Source organism: Centroberyx affinis, unplaced genomic scaffold (genome assembly GCF_046629955.1).
Source record: "Centroberyx affinis isolate AG114_WGS23_722 - 3 ecotype Tasmania unplaced genomic scaffold, CSIRO-AGI_Caff_v1 ptg001952l_1, whole genome shotgun sequence".
Classification (NCBI taxonomy): Eukaryota; Metazoa; Chordata; class Actinopteri; order Beryciformes; family Berycidae; genus Centroberyx; species Centroberyx affinis.
Genome location: NW_027280309.1, coordinates 34,263 through 56,725, shown reverse-complemented (window position 1 = coordinate 56,725; position 22,463 = coordinate 34,263). Strand labels below are relative to the sequence as shown.

The 22,463-nt window shown below is 39.5% G+C and overlaps 1 protein-coding gene across 1 annotated transcript; it reads right to left on the bottom strand.

The window, feature by feature from the left end:
- Positions 1-2,272: 2,272 nt before the first annotated feature.
- Positions 2,273-21,822, bottom strand: tcf25 (TCF25 ribosome quality control complex subunit). Its single transcript, XM_071530663.1, has 18 exons — positions 21,500-21,822; positions 20,692-20,838; positions 20,518-20,589; positions 20,022-20,146; positions 18,865-18,930; positions 18,690-18,772; positions 16,146-16,276; positions 15,612-15,711; positions 14,461-14,554; positions 14,242-14,334; positions 12,458-12,563; positions 12,137-12,296; positions 11,891-11,978; positions 11,146-11,304; positions 8,164-8,254; positions 6,830-6,909; positions 6,519-6,594; positions 2,273-3,541 (listed from the first exon to the last, which is right to left on the bottom strand). Exons 1-18 carry the CDS (start codon positions 21,698-21,700, stop codon positions 3,368-3,370), a joined length of 2,046 nt encoding a protein of 681 aa, XP_071386764.1. The 5' UTR covers positions 21,701-21,822; the 3' UTR covers positions 2,273-3,367.
- Between the last annotated feature and the right edge of the window lie 641 nt (positions 21,823-22,463).

The window sequence follows — 22,463 nt, the reverse complement described above, 5'->3', positions numbered from 1 at the left end:
CAGCAGTGCAAATGTTTAGTCCTTTGTCACTTTAATGAGAAAAGCACTAGACATACTGTATACAGTTGTTGCTAGTTGTTAGTAATGGTGCATTCAGACTATGGACTACAAAGCAACAGGAACTCATTCGTTTTCAATGGAAGCCGCAGACACAATGCTACAAACGGCAGAGTGTAAACTGTAGCAGCGCGTCGGGCGAGTGCAGCTACAAACTGAAGTTCAGTTGGCTTCAACTTTTTTCCACGCTCTGATAACACAGTGAACCGCGACCAAATCAAAGTAGTGCAGGGTAGTTATATTTACGTTACTTCTGTTTACTTGATTAATTAGAAGAACAAGTATTTGCCAAATAAAATAAAAACTGCAAAAAAATGCAACGCTATGACAGTAATTAGTACAATAGCCTCTTACTGTAATGTGGTTGGAGAACACTTTGGGAAGGGCTGCTCCTCCATGCAGAACATTTCAAGTTCCTTAATATCCTTAGGTTTGCGCTTGTTGACTGCATGCCTGTATTACAGACTGGGCATGCATGGTACATACCCCGGGGCCCCAAAAGATTCTCAGTCCTGCATCCGTGTTCAATGCATTTTGCAACATTTCACTAATTCCAATTGAAATGTGCAGCCAGGTGACACACACACTTACTCAGGTCCCTAACCCTAGGCCACAGTTTAGAATGATTATGGGGGCCCAAGTCATAGCCTCTATTGACATTGGGGGCCCTTGTACAAGGAAGCTGTCTTGGTCCCCTGCTTTTCTCACTATACATGCTTCCATTAAGTGATATCATCAGAGAACATAATGTCAATTTCCATAGCTAAACCGATGATACACAACTACACATTTCAGTAGTGCCAAATCATGCAGATGCCTTAACCTCCCTCAATACTTGTCTATTTGCCATCAATAACTGGACGAGTAGAAATTTCTTAAAACTAAATGAAGTTAAGACAGAAATCCTGTTGGTCGGCCCCAAAGCCAAAAGGGAAGAACTCTCCACAAGACTTGGCAACCTGCATCCCCAGATCAAATCAGAAGTAACAAGGCTGGGTGTTATTTCAGGTTCTGATTTAAGTTTTAATTCCCATATAAACAAGGTGACCAGAACAGCATTCTTTCATCTTAGAAATATTGCCAAAATATGGCCCTTCCAAGCTAACTCGCACATTTATTCCAAGTAGATTGGACTACTGCAATGCCCTCAATCATAATGAAAGCTTCCCTCCCTAAAAAGTCTATTGAGAGGCTTCAACTTGTCCAGAACTCTGCAGCTAGACTTTTTAAAGGTCCCATATCGTGTAAAACAGAATTTCCCTTGCGTCTCTGATTATACAGGAGTTGGGTTAGGGTTAGCGAAAGTACCAAAAACCAACGTTCGCCAACTAAATCCAAACAATCCATATTAGTAAACCAGCCTCTAAATGAGCCGTTTGGACTTCTGTAACTTTGTGGCGTCACAAAGGTTCGCTCATTATCATTTTTGTAATAAATAATAGGCAAACAAAGTGTTTTTTTCTCAGCAGTTGAGCGGTTGTTATTATTTATTACCGGAGAGTTTTTCCTGCTTCTGTATGTAGCTGCTGGGCTGCGGTGTCTCATATTTCACTCTTGAAGCTGTTAGGCAGTCAGAATAGAGGGATCGTTAATATTAATGAGCCTTAAAGACACACCAACAGAAACAGCCTGTTCTTGGCAAGGCTCAGAGATATTCTGGAAAATGAACGTGTAAAAATGGATTGAGTGTGTTTTTGGTTCATGACACCACACAAACAGCTTTGAATGGACCTCAAGACATAAAATAAAACACTGGAAAGTGTAGAATATGGGACCTTTAAAAAAAAAACAAGGAAGCGAGAGCATATCGTATTTTGAGTGTGTTTTTGGTTCATGACACCACACAAACAGCTTTGAATGGACCTCGAGACATAAAATAAAACACTGGAAAGTGTAGAATATGGGACCTTTAAAAAAAAAAAAACAAGGAAGCGAGAGCATATCACTGCAGTTTTAGCTACATTGCTTTGGCTCCCAGTATCCTTTTAATCGATTTTAAAGTCCTTTTACTTGTGTACAAAGCTCTCAATGGCTTAGGACCGGCCTACATTACAGAATCCCTGCTGCTATATTCCTTCAGGCCCCCAGGTATTCTGATGGTTTGTTATAAAATATAATAAATTCTGTACAAGATTATTATTGTTGCAGTGTCCCTCTGAAAAAGTTTGTCTAAAAAACTGAACCATATTACTCATGACTGGTTAGGTGGGTCCACTTGAGTGACATTTAATAAATCAAGATTTTTTTTTCTTTTTTACATTACATTTTATTTCTTTAAAATAAGCTCAGTTACAGTTCTGGAGGGTGGGGTATGAACTGGGCAGGCTGGGCACAACCTTTGAATGTCTGCTCTTAACACAAAACAACCCCAGTATAAAATTGGTTAATATGATTTCATTTGCAAAACCAGATCAAAGCGATAAAATCAATGGTTGGCTGGCTCCAGAATTTAATCATTAAAGATTTCCATATTCAATCTTGTTATAGGAATCTATCAAAGGAAAGCAAAGACTGTGTGCCTCTACTATATCATATTCATTACTGATCAAATGTGATTCACCTTGACCTTATGAACACATTGAATATTAACCTGAACTTCTTTCAGTCCACTGTAGTGAATTGATTCTGAAAGCATATGACATTTTCCAAAGACAACAATCATTTTGAACCAGCAGTGTTGGTCTATGTCAATCATAATGAAAGCTTCCTTTATAAAAAAGTGCAGTGTTTTTGTGGTAATAAACCTGTGTAAAATTGTTGACAAGCAAAGTATTTTTTTAAGTGACTTCCACTCAATAAAAGAATTGATTCATGTTGTTCCTATTGTATACTGCAGTCCGCTCAGTATTGTGAACATGAAAAACTTAGGACCCGCACAATGTTTGATTAAGAATAACATCAATATCTGTATGTATCTGTATTCTGAAAATTGCTCATGTTCACAAATGTTGATTGGCCTGTCGAAGACCATAGAAATAACATATGAATTTTTTAAACTTCGTAGAATTCCCCTTTGTCATAACCACCTTCTTAAGGCTGAGGAGAGGCTTGGGACAAAACCATGAGGATGACAACAACTCATAATACCATGTTATCCATTTTATGGAATATATCATACGTGTTTGTAATTGTTACAATTGAACAAAAATACACTATTCTGCTGTCTTTTTCCATCTCTTATCTTAAACTTAAGTTTATTCCATTGTACTTAACATCACTCTTCATTTTGCTCTTGATCCTTTTCATTCCATTCCTCTTCATCCTCGGCACCCATTCCTCCCCTCCCACCTATTTCTGTCCCCCTCTTCTCTCAGTCCCACTCCTCCTCATCTCTGTCGGGGTTGTCCTCTCTTGGTGGCTCTTGAAACTGGATGTTGGCCAGCATGTCCCTCATTGCCACCATTAGACGATTTACCTCCTGGTTCAGCTCCCGACCGGCTCGAGCCACTTCCATGTCGTCGTCGTCCTCCTGCCTCTGTCCACCCTTAACAGCGAAAGATAGACATCAATAAATCTACAAATGCCTAGAATCTAGGTGTTATATTAATATTCGGGCTGCTCAAACACATTGATGTGATGTTGATTTTTTTCTTTATAACATCCTTATCTTTAAGACATTCTTGCCTGTGCGGAATTAATTGCTAGTGTTGCACTTGTTCTCCAAAAATGGCTACCCCAAAATACTACTGCTATTTGACTTATCTTACCATTATTTTTATTATTATTTGACATTTTACACTAGTTACCAGAATAACTGACAGCCTTGTATTTTTATAACTGGACAACTGAATTCTTAGCTTGTGTCAATTACAAACAACACGCACCTACTGTATAGGTTTAGTCTTCTTTTGCCACAATGCCAACTGCATAGACAAACATTGCTTCTATTTATTTATTTTATTATTATTATGTAACTTTTTGCCTTTATTAGACAGGTTAGTTTAGAATGACAGGAAAGTGAGGGCAGAGAGAGGGGGATTATATGCAGCGAAGGGTAAGGGCCGGATTCCAACCCATGGTGCTGTGAGAAGGCCTTTGCCTTAATGGTACGTGCTCCACCAGTTGAGCCAACAAGACGCCCCAGATAACTTGATTTTAACAGTAAAAAATGAGAGCATCTCTTCCCATATTGTTTTTATCGATACTACATCTCTTCCTCTCCATAACTGGATAACATAATCAAGATGGTTGGAACGGTCCTGCTGGAAAGATGCATGGGGCCCATTTGTTAAGTGTATATAGCTGATCCACAAAATGTTCCATCTGTGGGCGTACCTGAAACTGTGTCTTAATGTGGTGGCACTTGGTTAGTGCTGCACATCAGTGATGTACTTAGAAACCAGGATTTAGTGAGAACACATTAGAAAGTAATTTACAATTCAAAATGTTTTCCTCTCTTCTCCCAGAGAATTTCACAATAAGTTACCCCCTTAACTCTGTACAAGTCTACCCATTGCCTGAAAACTGCACCTGGTGTCCTGCTTTGTCATTTCACCCCGTCTCTGCACAACCATCAAAACATGCAACATGGCAACTGCATCCTACAGGTAAAACATTGCAGGTCATGAAGTTTCAATAGTCAATTTGGTGCAGTCATAACCTAAATATTTTACCAGGAATCTGCAATGTTAAAGGCCGGTCTTATTCAGGTGGATCTTGGTTTTAATGTCTAGATTAAATACAATCTTCTCTCCAATAATATTCCGTCTCTAATAAACACCTGGTCAAATGCCTCCACATCTATTACTTTGCTTAGTACACTGTAATACATACCCTAAGTATTTACTGTATGTATATGGTATGAAATGTTTCTGTCGGTCTCATAGTCCATTTTTAGGTTATGAGTGGATGTAAAGTCCTAAATAAGCTGCACATATAAAACTCAAACATAAATTTATCTGCCAGACCAATGTGTTATGATTATCGACTGTGCACAGTCTGAGGCACTTATGCAGGGGGAGGTTGAGATAGCAAAGAATTATATGGATGAGATAAAATATGTACAAAGTATTCTCTGACCCAAGCTGAACTGAAGCCATCAGGTACCATTAGACTTGGACTGATGAGAATTCTGCCTCTCAGCTGTCATCCTCCATATCAAGGTGTGTTGCCATATGGTCTTTCTGTATTTTTGTCCTCAGTCTCACAATCTCGGGCAAACTACAGCCCATTCTGAGGGACCAAGGTGTATGGGAATAATGTGGGGTAATGAAGCGGACAGAGCAAACACTCATTTGTTGCTGAGGATGATATGGAGTAGGGATGAGTCAAGCGCCTGTTCAAGGACTGCAATAGTTTAATTTATGCCTCACCGACCCTCCCGAAAAAGCGTGCGCTGAGACCAAGCTTCAGTTTTATCTCATTTAAGATATTTTGAGGAATCTGCCCCCACTTATCTCACATAAAAATGAAGAATTGAATTCACTGGAAAAGAATGGATCTCTACAAATAAACTAAACAATGAATACTAGTCAGAAGTCTGTATTCTATTACCAATTATATTTATGATGTTTTAATATCCTGTTTTTTCACATTAATGGTTACAATAATTTACTGGTCCTAGAAGCTTTGCTTTTAGCAAAGTATAATATTAAGCGTCTAACATTGCTCTTGGGAAAGAGACAGCAAAGCCAAAGCTGCAGACGACTTTCTTCACATTTCATGAATGTTGTCATTGTTGAGCCAATGGAAAATGGTGGATGAAATTAAACTGTTTTTTACATGGCCATGTGTAACGAGGTCATATGCCTTCACAGCTTTGATATTCTTCATTTGTCATCCCCTAAAGGGAACTATGGGGACTTATGGGGAGGGAATGTTCAGATGTTTTCCCTTTTACACTTTGATCTGTCCCGGCCCTGGAAGGCCCTGCTATTATATGGATGTACCTCTGAGGCCCTTTCAGGGACGGTAATGCTGGAGGACGGCGTGTTGCTTTTTTAAAATGGACAACAACAAGAATTAGAAATTAGAATTAGAAAGAGATTTTAATCAGATCCAACCAGACAGCACAAATTTGGAGAATTTGATCGAATACCCCATTTCTGCCTTTCTAGCTCTTGCCCTGAGCAGTGTCCTCCTTTTCAACATTCTCACATTGACTGCCTTTTTCTCACAAACAGCACTACTGTCTTGAAATAGGGCAGTCAGAGGACTGTAACATCCCACCACCATCTTATTTGTCTGGTGTGTGTGTGTGCTATTTATTTATTTACAACAAATCATTTGTTCAAGACAACTTGTGCTAGATAGCCTTGGCTTGAAACAAATGTGCATAATCTGATTTCGTAGAAAAAGAAAAAAACAACTACGTAACTATCTGATCTATTTGTGTGAGCGCAAGTCTCTTCACCTGTAACTGGCCTAACAATTATTCACTTTCTGCCTCATGCACTATACAACCCCCCATCTATTCATCCATTTTGCCAGCACTAACTACCCTCCTGCTCCATTCAGCTCACCTGGAGATTGAAGTTTGGCAGCAAAGAACGGAAAAACAGCGACAATGTACTCTCATTGGTGGCTCCGATGCGCTGCCTGTACGCATTCACAGATTGGCCATAAACACATGCATAGACACACGCACACACGAACACACACACACACACACAAATATTATTATTCAAGTATAAAAGTAAATTGAGTAATTTACGTCCTTTCTTTTCTAAACACGATATCTGCATCTTGTTTATACAATGTAGATGTTTCAGACAATTGTACAATGACTTTACAATGCAATTTTATGTACTGAGATCTGCAAGTCATCCTTTACCTCTCCGGTCGAATGTAGGATGTCACAGAGTCCAGTGGGGGGAGAGGATCGAAGCCCATCACAGGCTGAGTGGTCACCTCCTGAGGGGACACAACAAATAAGCAAGATTGGAGAGGCCTCTTGAGGAATGCATGACTTCAGATACCAGAGCTGATCATCATGGTTATCTTCATTTACGGACCTTAAAACCTTCAACAAAAAAGGTGCTATGGTTGCCACATATTCAGGAGCTGGGGAATGGTCACCTGACCTAAGCTCACTCTTTTACGTCCCATGAAGCTGTCATAGTAAATAGTTGCTATAGGTAATGTACATACAAGACAATCCCTGATGAGCCCCTCAGTTTTAAGCAGGTGTAAATCAGCCATGTAATCAGGGGCTGCTTTACACCTGGGATGCCAGGTGATGCAATTAACAGGGTTCTTACACCTTTTCCAAAGTCAAATTCAAGCACTTTTCAAGCATTTTCCAGCACCTTACAGCTGTGGTAAATTACATATTTATATACATATATATACACTCAAAATGATTATTTCACTTCTTCATCACATTAAATCAGATGTTATTATGCTATAAACAACCAAAATTATGTTTTGTGACAGCAATGCTATAACGATTATTATTATTATTTTTTTAAAGATTTATTTTAGGCATTTTACGCTTTATTGATAGAGACAGTGTGAGAGACAGACAGGAAGGTATGGGAGAGAGAGAGGGGAGGACATGCAGCAAATGACCACAGGCCAGATTCTAACCCGGGTGGCTGCAGGAAGGACTGAGCCTTATGCTACGCACTCTACTCGGTGAACCACCAGGGCGCCCCCTGCTGTAACGATTATGTAGTGACCATTAATACCAGAGATAGTATTAGTGGAAATAAACGGGACCTTTCAAACCTTGAAAACACCACATTAAAATTCAAGTGTTTTCAAGGATTTCCAGCACCCGTAGGAACCCTGAATTAAAGGGATAGTTAGGTGTTATTTGTAGAAACCATAACTTCGCTAGCCGCCTGCTCATCATGACGGAAAACATGTTATTTGGGCCCAGGGTTCAAAATACCGAACTCTTCCTTTAATTACGTGGTAAGTAAGAAAACTAGCAGTATTCTGTGTCACGCAGAACAGGATTGAGAACTATTATATTAGACTATAGTTACACTATATCAGACTGGAAATTCTTAGAGAATTATCAAGAATTTGTCTAGAAGAATCAGAATTGACATTGAAATGCATAAAATCCTATTGATGCATCACTGGATCACCCATCACTGTTGTAGAATTTATTGGTGATTGCATTGAGCACATTGCGGATGTTAAAGTGTGGCTGCTCACTAGAGGCAGGGTGGAGGTGGCTTCTTTGATCTCAGACAGCAGGACGTGGCGATGGATGTTCCGCGGGGCACTCTGGTACCTCTGCTTTCTCCTGTGACAGAATGACATGTTCAGGGTGAAGGCTTTGAGGACAGAAATCTAGAAAAATTAGTATTTTTAAAGGGGAGTAGGCAGGCCAAATCTAATAATTATTTTCTTTATTGAGATTGTGGATATGTAACCTGTAACCAGGTTACAGGCCAACAGGCATGTGGTTCCAGAATATACACCAGGCCTTCACCAGTTATCTTCAGTTTGTTCAAAAGGTCAAAACAAATATAGATAAAAATAAATCAAATAAAAAAATAAAGATCACACACTGCCCTTGGGGTAAACTGGACATGTGCCTAGAATTCAGGCCACATCAGTTTGTGTGGAACAAACTAGTCAACATATCTATTCTGAGTTTCCACAGAAATGATATGCCATATTAGTCATGTGGTTCATGTCGATCTAACTATTATAGTCTATAATATTATAGTCTAATATACTCTATAATTAAATCTGCAGATTGGTTATGCATCTCATGGCCTTGAGCAAAAGAAAAATACACATTAGAGTGGTGTAGTCAATACTGAGGAAGTTTAAATGGATAATGTAAAATGGATTTCATGATGATCAGTAGTATGTATTACAACTGAATAAGATGTTAGCCCTGAATCTGTAAATTATAGAGCTGTTGTATGATATTGTACATTTAATCAACGCTTAGCATTTCAGTCAGTGTTCAACTATTTTGTAAACCATGCATATCATGATGCAGGTTGCAGCTGGCTCTTGATGAGGACATTTACACCTGGGTGTCAAGGTGGCCCAATGGTCAGGGAAACCGCTCCATTATAGTAAGGTCACAGGACTGATCCCTCCAACAGCCAATGTGTGTCCATCAGCAGCCATGTGGGCTATGCAAGTGTGATTGGGAAAGACACTGAGACCACTAAACTGAGTCATGTTAGGTCGCTCTGGACAAGAGCATCAGCTAAGAACAAATAAGTAAAACATCTTTCTTTATACTGGGTGAATTAATTTATTCAATGTTGCAAGGTTTCATGCATGATATTTATCTGCAGAGCAATATAGGGTGTCTAAATTATGACATTAGACAGAGTCACAGTACTATTTTAAAACTATACAAAACAGCAGCCCTGACCAATGAATGTTATTCGCATTTTGCACATATTAGAATTGCACAACAATTCATGTCATGTGTATTATAACAAGGACCTTTATATACTAGAACAGAAAAAGAAAATTACATGCTGATCTTGATAGAGGCTTTTCTTGCCATACACATTATTTGTGTGTGTCTGTTCTCCATGCAAAATGCAGAGTGAGAGAGAACAGTAAGTCCTGTGTTAGTCCATCCTTTCCTACCCCATAAGCACTGTTAACTGTTGTCTCCACCATCTTTGGTGGTAATGAAATCGCTGTCATTACATAGTACAGGAAAATTCCCCAATTATACCCGTCTTAGTGTGTAATTCCACATCCCAATAAGAGTATAGAGCCAAAACAAAGAGCAATGCCAACTGTCCAAATGCATACAGAACTATATAGATCAGGAGATGGTGCTATACCTGGTAAAAATTTCCCCTACAATCATGTATTCTGGCAATCATTAATTCAAAAGATGCATTATCTGTCACTGATTTCACCCTCTCCCTGTATTCTGGTCTGCCCTGACTCTTCCAATGGCAAAGGATAATTGTAGCTGCAGTGATGAAATGATGAATGAATAGATAGAGTTGAGGAGATTCTGGCAAAGGTTTTTTAACTATTCTCCAAGCTTATTGATAAGCTGTTTCCAAAAAGAAAGAACAAATGGGCAATTCCACATTGCATGTAGGAATGTACGTGCCTCCATGTTACACTTCCAACATAAATTATTATGTAGTATTCCCATTTTTCTTAGTTTAACTTGTGCATGGATGAGTTTATAATGCATACATTTACCCAATGCATCTCTAAGAGGCCATCCTTCACTAGCTACTATATTTTCAGAGTCCAGGTCTTCCCCCAGAGGGTGAGATTAATTGATTTCTACCTATCCTGATTGTTCTTTATTTTCTGAAGAAATGGAAACATATTAATCTGCATTATGTTGTCAATGTGTGGACACAGTTTTACCTCTACATACTTCATGTCAGATGCTATCCATTTAAACTGAAGTGCACTAACAGTTGTAGGATGACACACTCTGGACACCGGCATTACTTATGCCAGTTCATTTTATAGCCAGATATCTGTGAACATATTTCAATTATATATATCAAAATGGGAACAGAAGAGGCGAAGTCCGAAGCGAGCCAGAGAATATCGTCTGCATAAAGGAACAGTTTGTGCTCTCTGCTGCCTGCTCTCACTCCAGTTCTTCTTTCAGTCTTTTCAGGCTACAACTAACCTTTCCTCTTTTCTCTTCCCAGCTGCTCTAAGTAAAGATAGATAGTGTAGATAATGCCATAAGACATTATAAAAATATCTGCAGAGTATTATAGCTATACTTATAATGTCCTATAAACACGACCTTCATAGAAAATGTTACCCAGACTTGCCTTTGTACGTTTTGAGCAATATTTCCATTTCAGGAGTTTTCTATCTATCTTTCTTGTTAATGAAAAGGGAGGGGACTCTATGTCAGGACACGCAAGTACATTATAAGATATGTAGTTCACTTATGGATGGTATTTGAGTCCAGTCTATGAAGATTCAAATGCACTGTAAATATTCACCCTTATTTCAACTTATTGCCAGGTTCAACTCAAAAGTCTTCATAAATTAGTACACTTCCTTAATTTACCATTTTTTAGTTGGCTTATATTCAATGTCATTAATGTCTCAATAAGAAACACGTAAAACTGTCTTCTAGAAACTACTGCTGGCAAACCAACAAAGTTTACCAGAGATCTGGACCAAAGGTAGCAGAGCAGCTCACTGGGATCTTACTTGTTTTGGGAGTCCTCCACCAGAGGGTCGTTGGTATCGACTCGATGCAACACCTGCTTCACACACTCTTCCAGCCAGAGCATTACTCCTCCCTCTCTCCACAGGACGTGGGTCCGCCCCACATACAGTCCAATTAGCTCAGCCAGGGCAGGGGACTGTCTAGAGAGAGGGATGCAGAAGGCAGAGAAGATAGGATGAATATACAAGTTTGGGGGAGGGGAGGGGAAGAAAGAAAGAGCAATGGGGGAAAAAAATACAGGCCAGAAAAAGATTTATCCATTTGTCTTAGTTAATTAAATTGGTATGCTACATTGGTACAGTGGAGTTCAATTTCATGGCAATAAATGCTAAGTTACTTTTATTTTCCTGACTGACATAGAAAACTGTTTGGATGGGAGAATAAAGGCAGGATATAGAGCTGAACAATTAATAATAATAAATAATAACAAAAAAATAAAAATTGAAATCGCAATATGAACTTATGTAATTTCCAAATTGCAGAGGCTGCAATTAATTGCTTAAGGGTCCAAAATGGATTTCTAAAAAGGTAAAAACCTTTCACCATACTAAAACTCAGTAAATCGTGCACACTGACATCTATTTTTTAACAAAATCACTTTTCTTCAAACAATAATAACGTTCTAAAAAATTTACAACAAGAAAAACTTGTGATGATATAAATCGCAGTTTAAACCGCAAATTCGATTTTTTGCCAGTATCTTCCAGCCCCAGCAGGATACATTACCCCATCTGACTCTTTGGGCCAAAGAAGGCATGTGATGAGACTGCGGCATCTGGCTGCACAGTACACAGATCCAGTAGAGGCATCAACACTGAGGAAAACACACAAACAGCACACCCAGCAGGTGAAAACACATATTTATGTCTGGACTACAAACACTACTTTTTGTGGAAAGCTTTTAGTCATGATAAGCCATGTGAAGTGATAGTAGAGTTTAAACGCTCATGCACTGATATGCATGTGTCTAACCTCCAGGGAACATGATGAGCGCATTCTGCAGCATCAGGTCAGCCTTGCGTCTATGTTTATCACTTTCCTCAGGATCCATGTCTTCTTGCTGGCTGAGATGGAAATTGCTAAGTGCAATGGAGAATGCAAAGTTTGGCAGCTGGGATAGATTTCTGTGCTCCTGAGACACAAAAACAAATCCATTCCAGTAAGCTTTGTTTTGTCAGAATAACAAAAAAAACAGCCTAAAGTAACTTCAGGTCAGAAACACATGTATATGCACACACACACACACACACACACACACACACACACACACACACACACACACGCACACTTCACCTCCCAGTCCTGGTATAAGCGGAGGAGAGAGTGGTACTCTCTGGAGCGCAGTGTCAGGAAATCAATGAGCAGCAACATGCAAAGTGGATCAGAGTCTGGGTCCAAACTGATAAAGAGATGGAGGAGAAGACCAAAAAAAAGATTACTATAACAAATGCTTGACCTAAAAACAGACCAAATATGTGATTGTAAGTACATTTAAAGCCGGTGTAGGTAGGTTTTATCAGTTGACATTTTGTTTGAATTCAGCAAAGTAATCCTCATGTTGGGTGAGCACAAATGAGTAAGATAATATGTCAAAATCCCGCCTATATTGACAGCGCCATAGCTCTGCTATTTGCTTTCAATGTACATTTTTAAGCTCAGGCATCTGACAAATTGAAGTAACCGTGGAGCTGAAGGGCATCGCTCTGAGTTGTCAACCTGCTGTGTGCCGATTGCTAGTATTGGCTAGTGTGTAGTTGAGGGAGGGGAGAGGGGGGGTAAGAGCGTTTGTCTTCCTGGTTTCCTTCAAACTTACCTACCACAACTTTATCATTATCCAAAGATACCCCAGCGATGGCTACAATCTGACTAACAGTGAGACTGGATATCTTCTGGATTCAAGACAGTAAGTGACACAATATAATGACTGGTTCCTTGCTGTAAAATGGCTTGACGGTATTAAGAGGGTATCATATGCGTGAAACACTGCTTCAGTCAGTGCTTATTATGATTCTGTTATCAACTACCTTGCCATGTTAAGCTGACAGTGATTTAGACACAGTCAGTTGGAAGGCGGCAGACGTCAGAGCGTATTCCTGCACTGCTGTTCATAAAAGGACCAGAGCACAGCTGTTATGAGGTCAGGAAGCCAGAGCTTGATGAAAATTACAGATAAACCATGGCAGAGTGATGGGCGAGTGTGATCAGCAGCCATGTTAGTGTGTCTAAGCCATTACAGAACATACAACCGGTCTTATGTTCGGTTTCATGTCCGATTTTATATTCTGTAATGAGATCAGACCTTTTCTGGACTTTACGGTCATCTACTGTACACTATATTGGTCATATACATTATATAATAGTAGGTACTGCACATGTTGTACTCTGTGTATTACACTACTCCATTGTTGTGCAATTAATAATTGGTAAATAGTATATGAACCTCCTGCTAAACTGGTAGAGATTTTGTTTTCAAATAAAATTTGATTATTGTATTGTTTGTTTAGATAATGGATGAACTTTAAGGCAAAGTCAATAGCAGAGCATATGTTTGGGATTGGGAATAGAGCCACTGAACTCAAAATACATGAGATTTTTTTTTACCACCAAGAATTACCAAGAATTTTGTGCGGTGCCTCAATGAACCATATCTGCAGCGTAGTTTACCATATTGTCAGTGTAGGTTGGAGTAATGTAAATAGTGAAATATGTAACTTCATGAATTGATTTATATTTAGTCAATGAAATAACTTTTTACAAGAAATTAAAGATGCAGATGCAGGTTTCATACTATATTTTATACAGGCAGGTGATTTAGCCAGTCAACTAGTTTATTGTATCCACTTTACAGTTTTCATTAGGCCATGATCAGAAAATATGATCACAGTATAATGGACACAAGAGAGTGAAAACTGCCTGCCTCCTTTCTTGCCTGTTTGCCTGCAGAGCGGCGGTCTGAGATAATGGCAGCACAGTTGAGTCTTAGAGAGCCTTGTGTCTGTTTGCCTTGTATTGTAATGACTGATTCTGAGGGCAAAGCTATGCTATTGATCAGCTTGGCTGTGTGTCTCCCTGTGTACCTGAGGATCAGTCTGCAGTACTCCAGCGCTGTCCGTGGGCATCCTCTCTTCTCCAGGAACATCATGTGCTTATAAAGAGCCAAATAAAATGCCCTGCAAACAGAGATTATTAAAGCGTGCTGTGTGTTATTCTTTACTACAGCATACTGATAGAGACAAAAACCACAATTTAATTTAGAAACCATCGCCTAGAGTCTGGCAGATGTAGGAAAGACCAACCTGTTCTCTGGTCTGAGATAATCAAGTCTGCAGGTCCCTGAGGTCAGACTGAATAACGGGTGAAAAGCGCACTCAAAGCTGTACAAGGCCCTCTCTGAAAAAGAAACCAAACCTAAATACTTAATTTATGTCCACATCAACAGGAAAGTAATCTTGTCCCCACAGAACCCCATGGCAAAGTAGTTATGGCACGAAGACAATGCCTCTAGCTACAGACCAATACAAACCAAGAATTGAATGCAAAAATGGCTGCGCCAGTCATGTTCTTCTCACAGAAAATCTCCTGACCAGCAGGGCGCCGATTGAAAACCACCGTCTTAAAGTTCCAGTTCAATGACAATCACATTTCTCAACTTTGTTTTTTTTTTGTTTGTTGTTTTTTTTTTTTGGTTAAAAGATGTTATACATTTTATACGTCTGATTTAACATAGTTTAATGAATAGTGTAATCTAATTTAATCTAAAAAATGTATTAATCATAGCTAACAAATTGGGCTAAACCTGTCATAAAATAAGCAATGCTTGAGAAGGGAAGGCAATGCCAATTATCTTCCAAGTAATCAAATTAAGAGATCCCAACAACTTACAAAGATCCCTGATGGGAACAAATTAAGTGATATATTAATATTGACAAACTTATGTACCTGCTCTGGTTCTCTCAGCCATGAATAAATGAATAACATTGGATTTAAAAAGCTAAAGAATGTCTCAAACAGGACAGTGGTATGTTAGTCTATGCCAGAAACTGGTGTCTATAAAAGGCATAAAACAGAGGGGGTATGGGTGGTAAGTTGGCTGCGATGGCAAAGCCAGAACGACGACACTGAGGCCCCACCTAAGCCTCTTTCTGAGCCAGGAAAAACCCTGCATTCAGCTCAAAATCCATATAGCCTAAACCAGCTATCTGGCAACCGTTTTTAGGTACTATTTTTTCAGATATAGACAAAAATGTCAGGAAATGGAAGTTTGACATAGGGGAAGTGCAGTTATGGGAAAGTATAGTGGATCCCAGTAGTCTTTATTCTGGATACACTGATAAGACGTTGCTTACAGATTTGACAGCTGGGTCACTGCTGGGCCCTAAAACAAATGATCCATCTCATCTCAGGTAAGAATGAGTTTTAATCTCTTTAAGTAGCCACTGATCCTCACCAATGAGGTCCCTGGCCATCTCCTGGTCCTCCTGTATGCGACAGACATCAGAGAGTTGCAGCAGGGAATCAATGTGATAGGGGTTCATCTGCAGCAGAGTCTAGAGGAACACGGAGAAGGAAGGAGGGTGAGGGAGACACAGATGGACAAAGAGGTATTATGAACTCACAAATATTAGGGATTGGATATTCATTAAACAATAATTTCTACTGTGACTGAAATTTTAATTTGTATCTTAAGTTTTTCTTATTTAACCATGACCAAAGCCTTTTCCTTTCCCTAACCTTAACTAAGTTGCTTCAGTTGCCTAAACATAACCGTAACCTTACCCAAAGTTATTGTATTTGCCTAAACTTAAACATTAGCCAACCTTCAGGTGAAAATGGCGTGTCCAATTTGTGCTGTTGTCACAGACGCCAACTCTTGGTGGAGGAATGAAATCTTCACATAATTCGCGTGCACAACACGTAATCTGCATTTCAGATTTGGTGCTCATGTCACAAAATTTTATGAGATCACGTTGGAAGTTTTTACCACAATGTTGTTGGGATCCAAGGACTCCACCGCATCCAGGAACTTGAACTGTACTTGTTGGTAGTCCCGACTATGCTCAAAGGTGAAGTGCTGCAGGCCGTCCTTTGACTGCAGGAGGGTCATTGAGATTCCTGCAGAGACATGTCTCAGAGGTAAAGCAACTAGTGTGATACTAGTGTGATAGTGTGAAGGTGTGATCTTTATGATATTTAGAGAATTACGTGAGGAGTATGCTAAACTACATAACAAGATGATTCAATGAGGCAATTCATTCCTAAACAAGCCCTAGCATCCCATATCATAGCGTAAAAAATGCTATATCCGTGTACAGAAGTTTGAATTATAAAACTGATAGTTCCAGTTTTCAGTTGTCATGTTTGCAGCTATTGTAAAACGCACACTGCACAGCTTCAAATAATTTTAACATTTAAGCGTTTACTGAAAATCACCACTTATACCAGTGCTTCTGTGATATTTTAGCAACCATTTTCTTTAGCTACTGGTCAAGAACTACACTGCTTGGCATAAGAATTTAATTTAATTATTGCTACTTAATTATTATAGATTAAAAATAAAAGACGACCATTATATATTCCTCTTCATGCTGTGCCTAACAACGCCTCCTGGATGTACTAAAATCACTCTGAAGCATTGCTTTTGGTGGCTTATTGCTTAAATAACAGAATAGATGTCAGATATATGATTAAGGTAGACTATAAGCCACTGTGCCATCTGGGACAACTTGGGAACAACAAGGAGTTTCAGTCAGCTGCCAGTGTGTTAATGTAGATAAAACAGCTGATACAACAGACACTAGTACTTCTAGAGCCTTCACACAACTTGTAAGACATCCTAATTTTTAGTGGTGATGTAAAAGTGAGATGCACGGCTGTAAAAAACGGTGTCTTAGGTCTGAATATATTGCTCAATATATTATGAAGAGTCAGAATCAGTCAATAAATGTGTGTGACGCTGTACTTTGGGTACAGATATGGCTGGATTTGTTACTTTTAAAACTAGTTAAGAGGAAATTTGAGGAAAAATCAAGTTCAACCACAGTTCAAACAGCGAACAGAGGGATTAAACAAATATATCAATGGTGTCTTTCAGTTGGTGCAAACAGGATGATTAGACGGTCTTTATCATGATGACAGGAAATGTAATGTAGGCTGAATGTATCTTCTGTTGTGATCGCTCCAAATATATCTATAGCTGCTAAAGTAGTTTGAGGCTACATGATACATTATTGGGTGTGCTGCCCCCTCAGTACAAGGTGCAAAACATCCAGCAGTGCTAAGGGCTGTTTGTGTACTTGCCAGATTTAATTACCTCTGCCAACGGAGGGGTTATATTTTCACCTGTCTGTTTGTCCGTTTGTCTGTTAGCAGGATAACTCCAAAAGTTATGAACGGATTTGCATGAAACTTTGTGGAAAGTCAGGTCATGGGACAAGGAAGAACAGATTGGCCAAAGAGGGGTGTGGCTTCTCATTAAAAGGCACATAACTTCCGAATGGATTCACGAAACACAAGGAAACTTTATGGAAATGTTGGTCATGGGGCAAATAATTACTGATTAACTTTTCGCACCGATTGGCCAATGGGGGGCCTGGCAGTGGCTATAACTTACAAACTGATTCAGGTAACAGCATCAATCTTTGTGGCCAATCAGCAGACATAAGAAGAGGTAAACCCTCCATTATTGACCCAATCAAACAACATAGGGGCACTGGAGAGCTCACTTCCAGTTTAGACATAACCGCACTGCTAATTTTTCCAAAACTTGGTCCAGTGGTAAGAAGGGCAGCACTAATGGCCACTGAACAGATATAGAGCTGATTGGCCATGTGGTGTTAAGATAATCTGCTACCATGCTTAAAAGTGGCCAGAATTTAAACAGGCAGATTTCATGTCCCATTTCAGGTCCAGTCATGAAAATGTGTGCATCTCCTGATGTGAAACAAGTTGGTAATGTGGCAAGAAATTATTAACTTTTGGTGAAAATCCGACATGTGGAACTGGCATATATTGACAATTGCATAGCGTTGAACAATAACTCAATAAATAAACAAACAAATAACTGTGCAATTATATCCTGCAAATATTTGTACATTGGGGGGGGGGGGGGTCTTTTGAAGTGTTTCTTTCCAAAACACTTTTCATTGCTCAATATAAAATATTCAAGGATATTCATTCCGCAACATATAAATATTACAGATGAATACTTATTCTAAAATGTTATTACTTTCTGAGTGAAAGGCTAAAGATATCTAATAACTTCAAAATATACTAGTTTTACTTTAATGAGAGCGGTCATTGTGTCAAACCGGGTGTCATATTTTAAATGGTGGAATAAAAGTCTTCATTCAACAACTGACATTTAAATAGCCCTAGGTAGTATGAAATTTCAGCAGTCAGCTGTTAACATGTAGGGTAGTCTGTACAGTGAGGACAGTTCCCAAATGTCAAAACAGGCAAAGACGTTAGTCACCGGCTGAAAATGAAAACACTGAATTAACACAAATGAGTGTGAAGCAGAGGCTACCTGGGCGGCTGAAGCGAGGCCAGGTGTCTTTAGGAATAGTCATCCAGGTGCTACGATGAAACTGCCTCTGTCTCTGTCGCGGTCTGTCAAAAAATAATAGATACACACGTGAACATACATACACAGGCCCTGGGCCACCGAAACCCAAACAATCATACAAACAAATCCCCTTTACCTTTGATCTCCAAGAACAGCTCGAGCCCCAAAATACCTCTTCAACTCCGTCTCTGGATTCAGATTCCTAATGAATAAATACAGATCGTCTTTCAAATCACGGGAGGCAAAATGATAATGTGGACCAATTAAGACAACGCATTCCAAGGAACCCATAAGGTCTGTTTGATTTAGGTTGGATTCACAGTGCAAGTCAGCCTTAAAGGGATAAGCCATTGTCAGTTTTAGCCTTTCTCCGCCTACTGCGCAATTTCGAAAAATCCAAAAGATGGCAATACAAAGCTGGGGTTTTCACACAAAATCCAGAAAACAAACATTATGCAGTACAATGTCAAGATTATGACTAGGATGTATGTGTTTAATTATAAGATTACCATGAACATGGATAAACAGCAGAAAGTAAAGTGAGTTTAGGATGTCCTATACTGTTAATAAGGCTCTCCTATAGAAATCCAGAATATGAGAGTGAAAGTCTGATATTGTTTTCTTATGATTTTGAAGCGCACATTGGTCTTGAAAAGTTGGCTGGTAACCATACTGAGTGATGTGGGAAGTGGGAAAAACATACCAGTGTGGTACCCAGTCATCCCACGCTTATAGATTCTGGGAGGTAGGAATGTGCATCTCAGTGTTAAACATCCCAGTGGATTTTCATTGGGTGCACTTGTTTATGGGCCCCTGGTCGGTCAATGACATCCCGGCTGGGTGGAGTTTGCACTCTGTATAAAACAAGCCCTCCCGCTGGCAGGCGCCCAACCTGCCCACTCTGCATCTGCATCACTATCAATGAGTGACACCACTCCTCCTCTTCTCACTCCATCTGTCATGTTTAGAGAGGCGGGCTGTTTGCTGCCACAACAAGCGATTTATACACTCGATTATTACAGAACGCTCTGCCCTGGCTGGCTTCTGCCCGTCATGTGACCGGGAGGGTTGAGACAAACAGCCTCCAAATGATTAGCCATTCTTATGTGAGCCTAGCGCCATCACATGGTGGCAATCTGGAATCACAGATTTTTTTTTGTTTTAGCGGATGTGGCTAGAGGGTAACTCTTTACCAACCTTCAAAATCCTCCTCCTCACAAACAACAACAAAAACAACAACAAGAGTGCTATTGCTCTTATCTGACTGCGAACTGTGGGCCTCCTCCTCCTCACCTGTGCTCCACATATATCACAGGCCTGCTGTCTGATCCACCACAACCCTCATTCTGCAACGTCAGACCATTGGATTGCTCTAGGGTCTCCAGCAATGCATCAATATCATCATTTGCCGCATCCTCCTGCAGCCAGAGGAGTCAGTTAACAGAATAAGAGCAAATTAAGTGAAACAAAACATCACTGTTGTCGTTTAATGGTGTAAAGTGTATGAAAACAGTACCAAAAAAGTACCAGCATTAGTTTTTAACTCGCAAGATGTTGCTACTTGCCATACTTGAACACTTTAAGGATGTTTGTCATGTAGAGCTAGATATTGTCAATTGGCAATATAATAATTTTGATCCTCATGACTAATGCATGTGATCCTCAAAACTATTAAGCATGAATAATAATTTAATTCAGAACAGCTCACAAAATAATTGAGATTATCATTTTGGCCACAGTTTTGCAGCTGTATTGCCAAGACAGATCTAAAATCCCTACTCAGCTGTACCTGTGTATCTTCTGAGGTCACTTTTGGCTTCTTCTTTTTCTTCTTCTTTTTAACCTTGTCTCCAGACAAAGACTGATATAGAACACAAAGATGAATATTCACATTTACATTAACAGAATATAGACAATAGACATATAGACATCCTCCACACTCTCTCACTGTCTTTATCTTTACCTTTGCAGACTTTTCTTCTTGCTTTTGACCAGTCTTCTCAATGTCTCTGTTGTCATTCTTCCCCGTGTCAACATCTTCACTCCCATCTGGCTTCTCTGCATCTTCATCAGCTGACAATTTCTCTGCCTCATTCTCTGCATCACATATCTGTTAAAATGCGTTTGAACAATTGGTAAGACATATTGTTGGATAAAGCAGTGCCAAAAGTGACCAAAAGAATGAAATGTCATTCCCAAACGTTGAGTAGCAGCAACTTTAGAGTGAGATTTTTGGAGTCTAGGTTTTACGATTTAGCTCGCGAATAAGGAGCTGGCGAATCGAAACAAACATCAGCCTTTTTCTCATAATAAAGAGATAAAGTATTGATATTACGTGATAATTTCCTCCGGAGATCTCATACTAATGGGAAAGGATCTCGATATTACTAGAAAACCTCGCGTTTTTCCCCAAGATGAATGCAATAGCCTACGCTTCCATACATATCATATCGACGACACAAATAAGAAGACGAGCTGTGCAATTTTCTCTCAATGAGTCTTACAACTGATGCTGTTAGCTGCTTCCTAGTGGTTTTCTCTTCGACAGCACCGTGACGTTATAACGTGTACCTGGGTTTACCTGGGGCTTGAATAAGCCAAGAATGATCCATGACCGAGGCAATGGGCTAATGCCATAAAGCTAGCTTCACTTGCGCTAGCACGATTCATATGAAAGAGCATTAACAACACTGAATAGACTTGTCAGTGAGAAACAGATTACATGTTACCGTTGCATGCTGTTACAAAGTCGTGACGTTAAGTTACTTTACCAGCTCATAAATGTTGCTGAGGTCTTTCTGAGCCTTGTTCTTCTTTGCTTTTCGGCTGCTGCTATTCTTGTTTGACTGGACAGTAACGTTAGCCGCGTCAGCCTGCTCCTCCGGACCGTCACCTAAAGTTAGCTCCCCGAGGTCCAGAGCCTCCTGACCCCGCTGTTTCCCTTTGAGCCTCCGCAGAGCCCGGCTCGACATTGTCCACACACTTAGCTACTTGCGATTAATATTTAGCTAACGTTAGCTAGTTAGCTAATAGCTGTCGTTATAGTTGTCAGTTAGCTGACGATACGGAGAGCAATGTTGACAATTTGTGAAACCAGTAGGCTATCGACAAGAGTGAGGGTAAATTTCATTGGCTGAAAACTCTTCTTCTGCTACTCCTGCTTCTTCTTCTTTCTTTTACGGCGGTTGGCAAACAACTTTATGGTGCATTACTGCCACAAACTGGATAGGAGTATGAATCGAGGAAATAAACTAAAAAAACAACAACAAAAAAACAAAACGAAAAACAAACTCAAATATTTTTTTTCCAATCCTGCAGAATTTAAAAACTGCCTCTAAAGCATCTGTTTCAGATTTAACTGTATAGCCTACCCTCTCCTCATCTTCCACCGACTATTCCTCCTCATATTCTGTTCCTCCTATTCCTATTCCTATTCCAATCAATATTTTGAACATAAGCCACTCACTCCAAAAGCCAGAAACCAGTAGAATTCCTTAAAGCTGTGATGTCATTAACATGTTAAATGATTCAAATGATTTTTTTTGCTAACATTGGTGTTGCAAACACACACACATACACACACACACACGCACACACAATAACAATATAGTATGTTCAATAGGTTGATAGGTTAACAACCAGGTTAACTTACTTTGTTACACAAGTAACAAAACCCTCATGATTCAAGATTAACATTTGTATGTCATAGGCAATCCTGAAAATTGACACATTTTA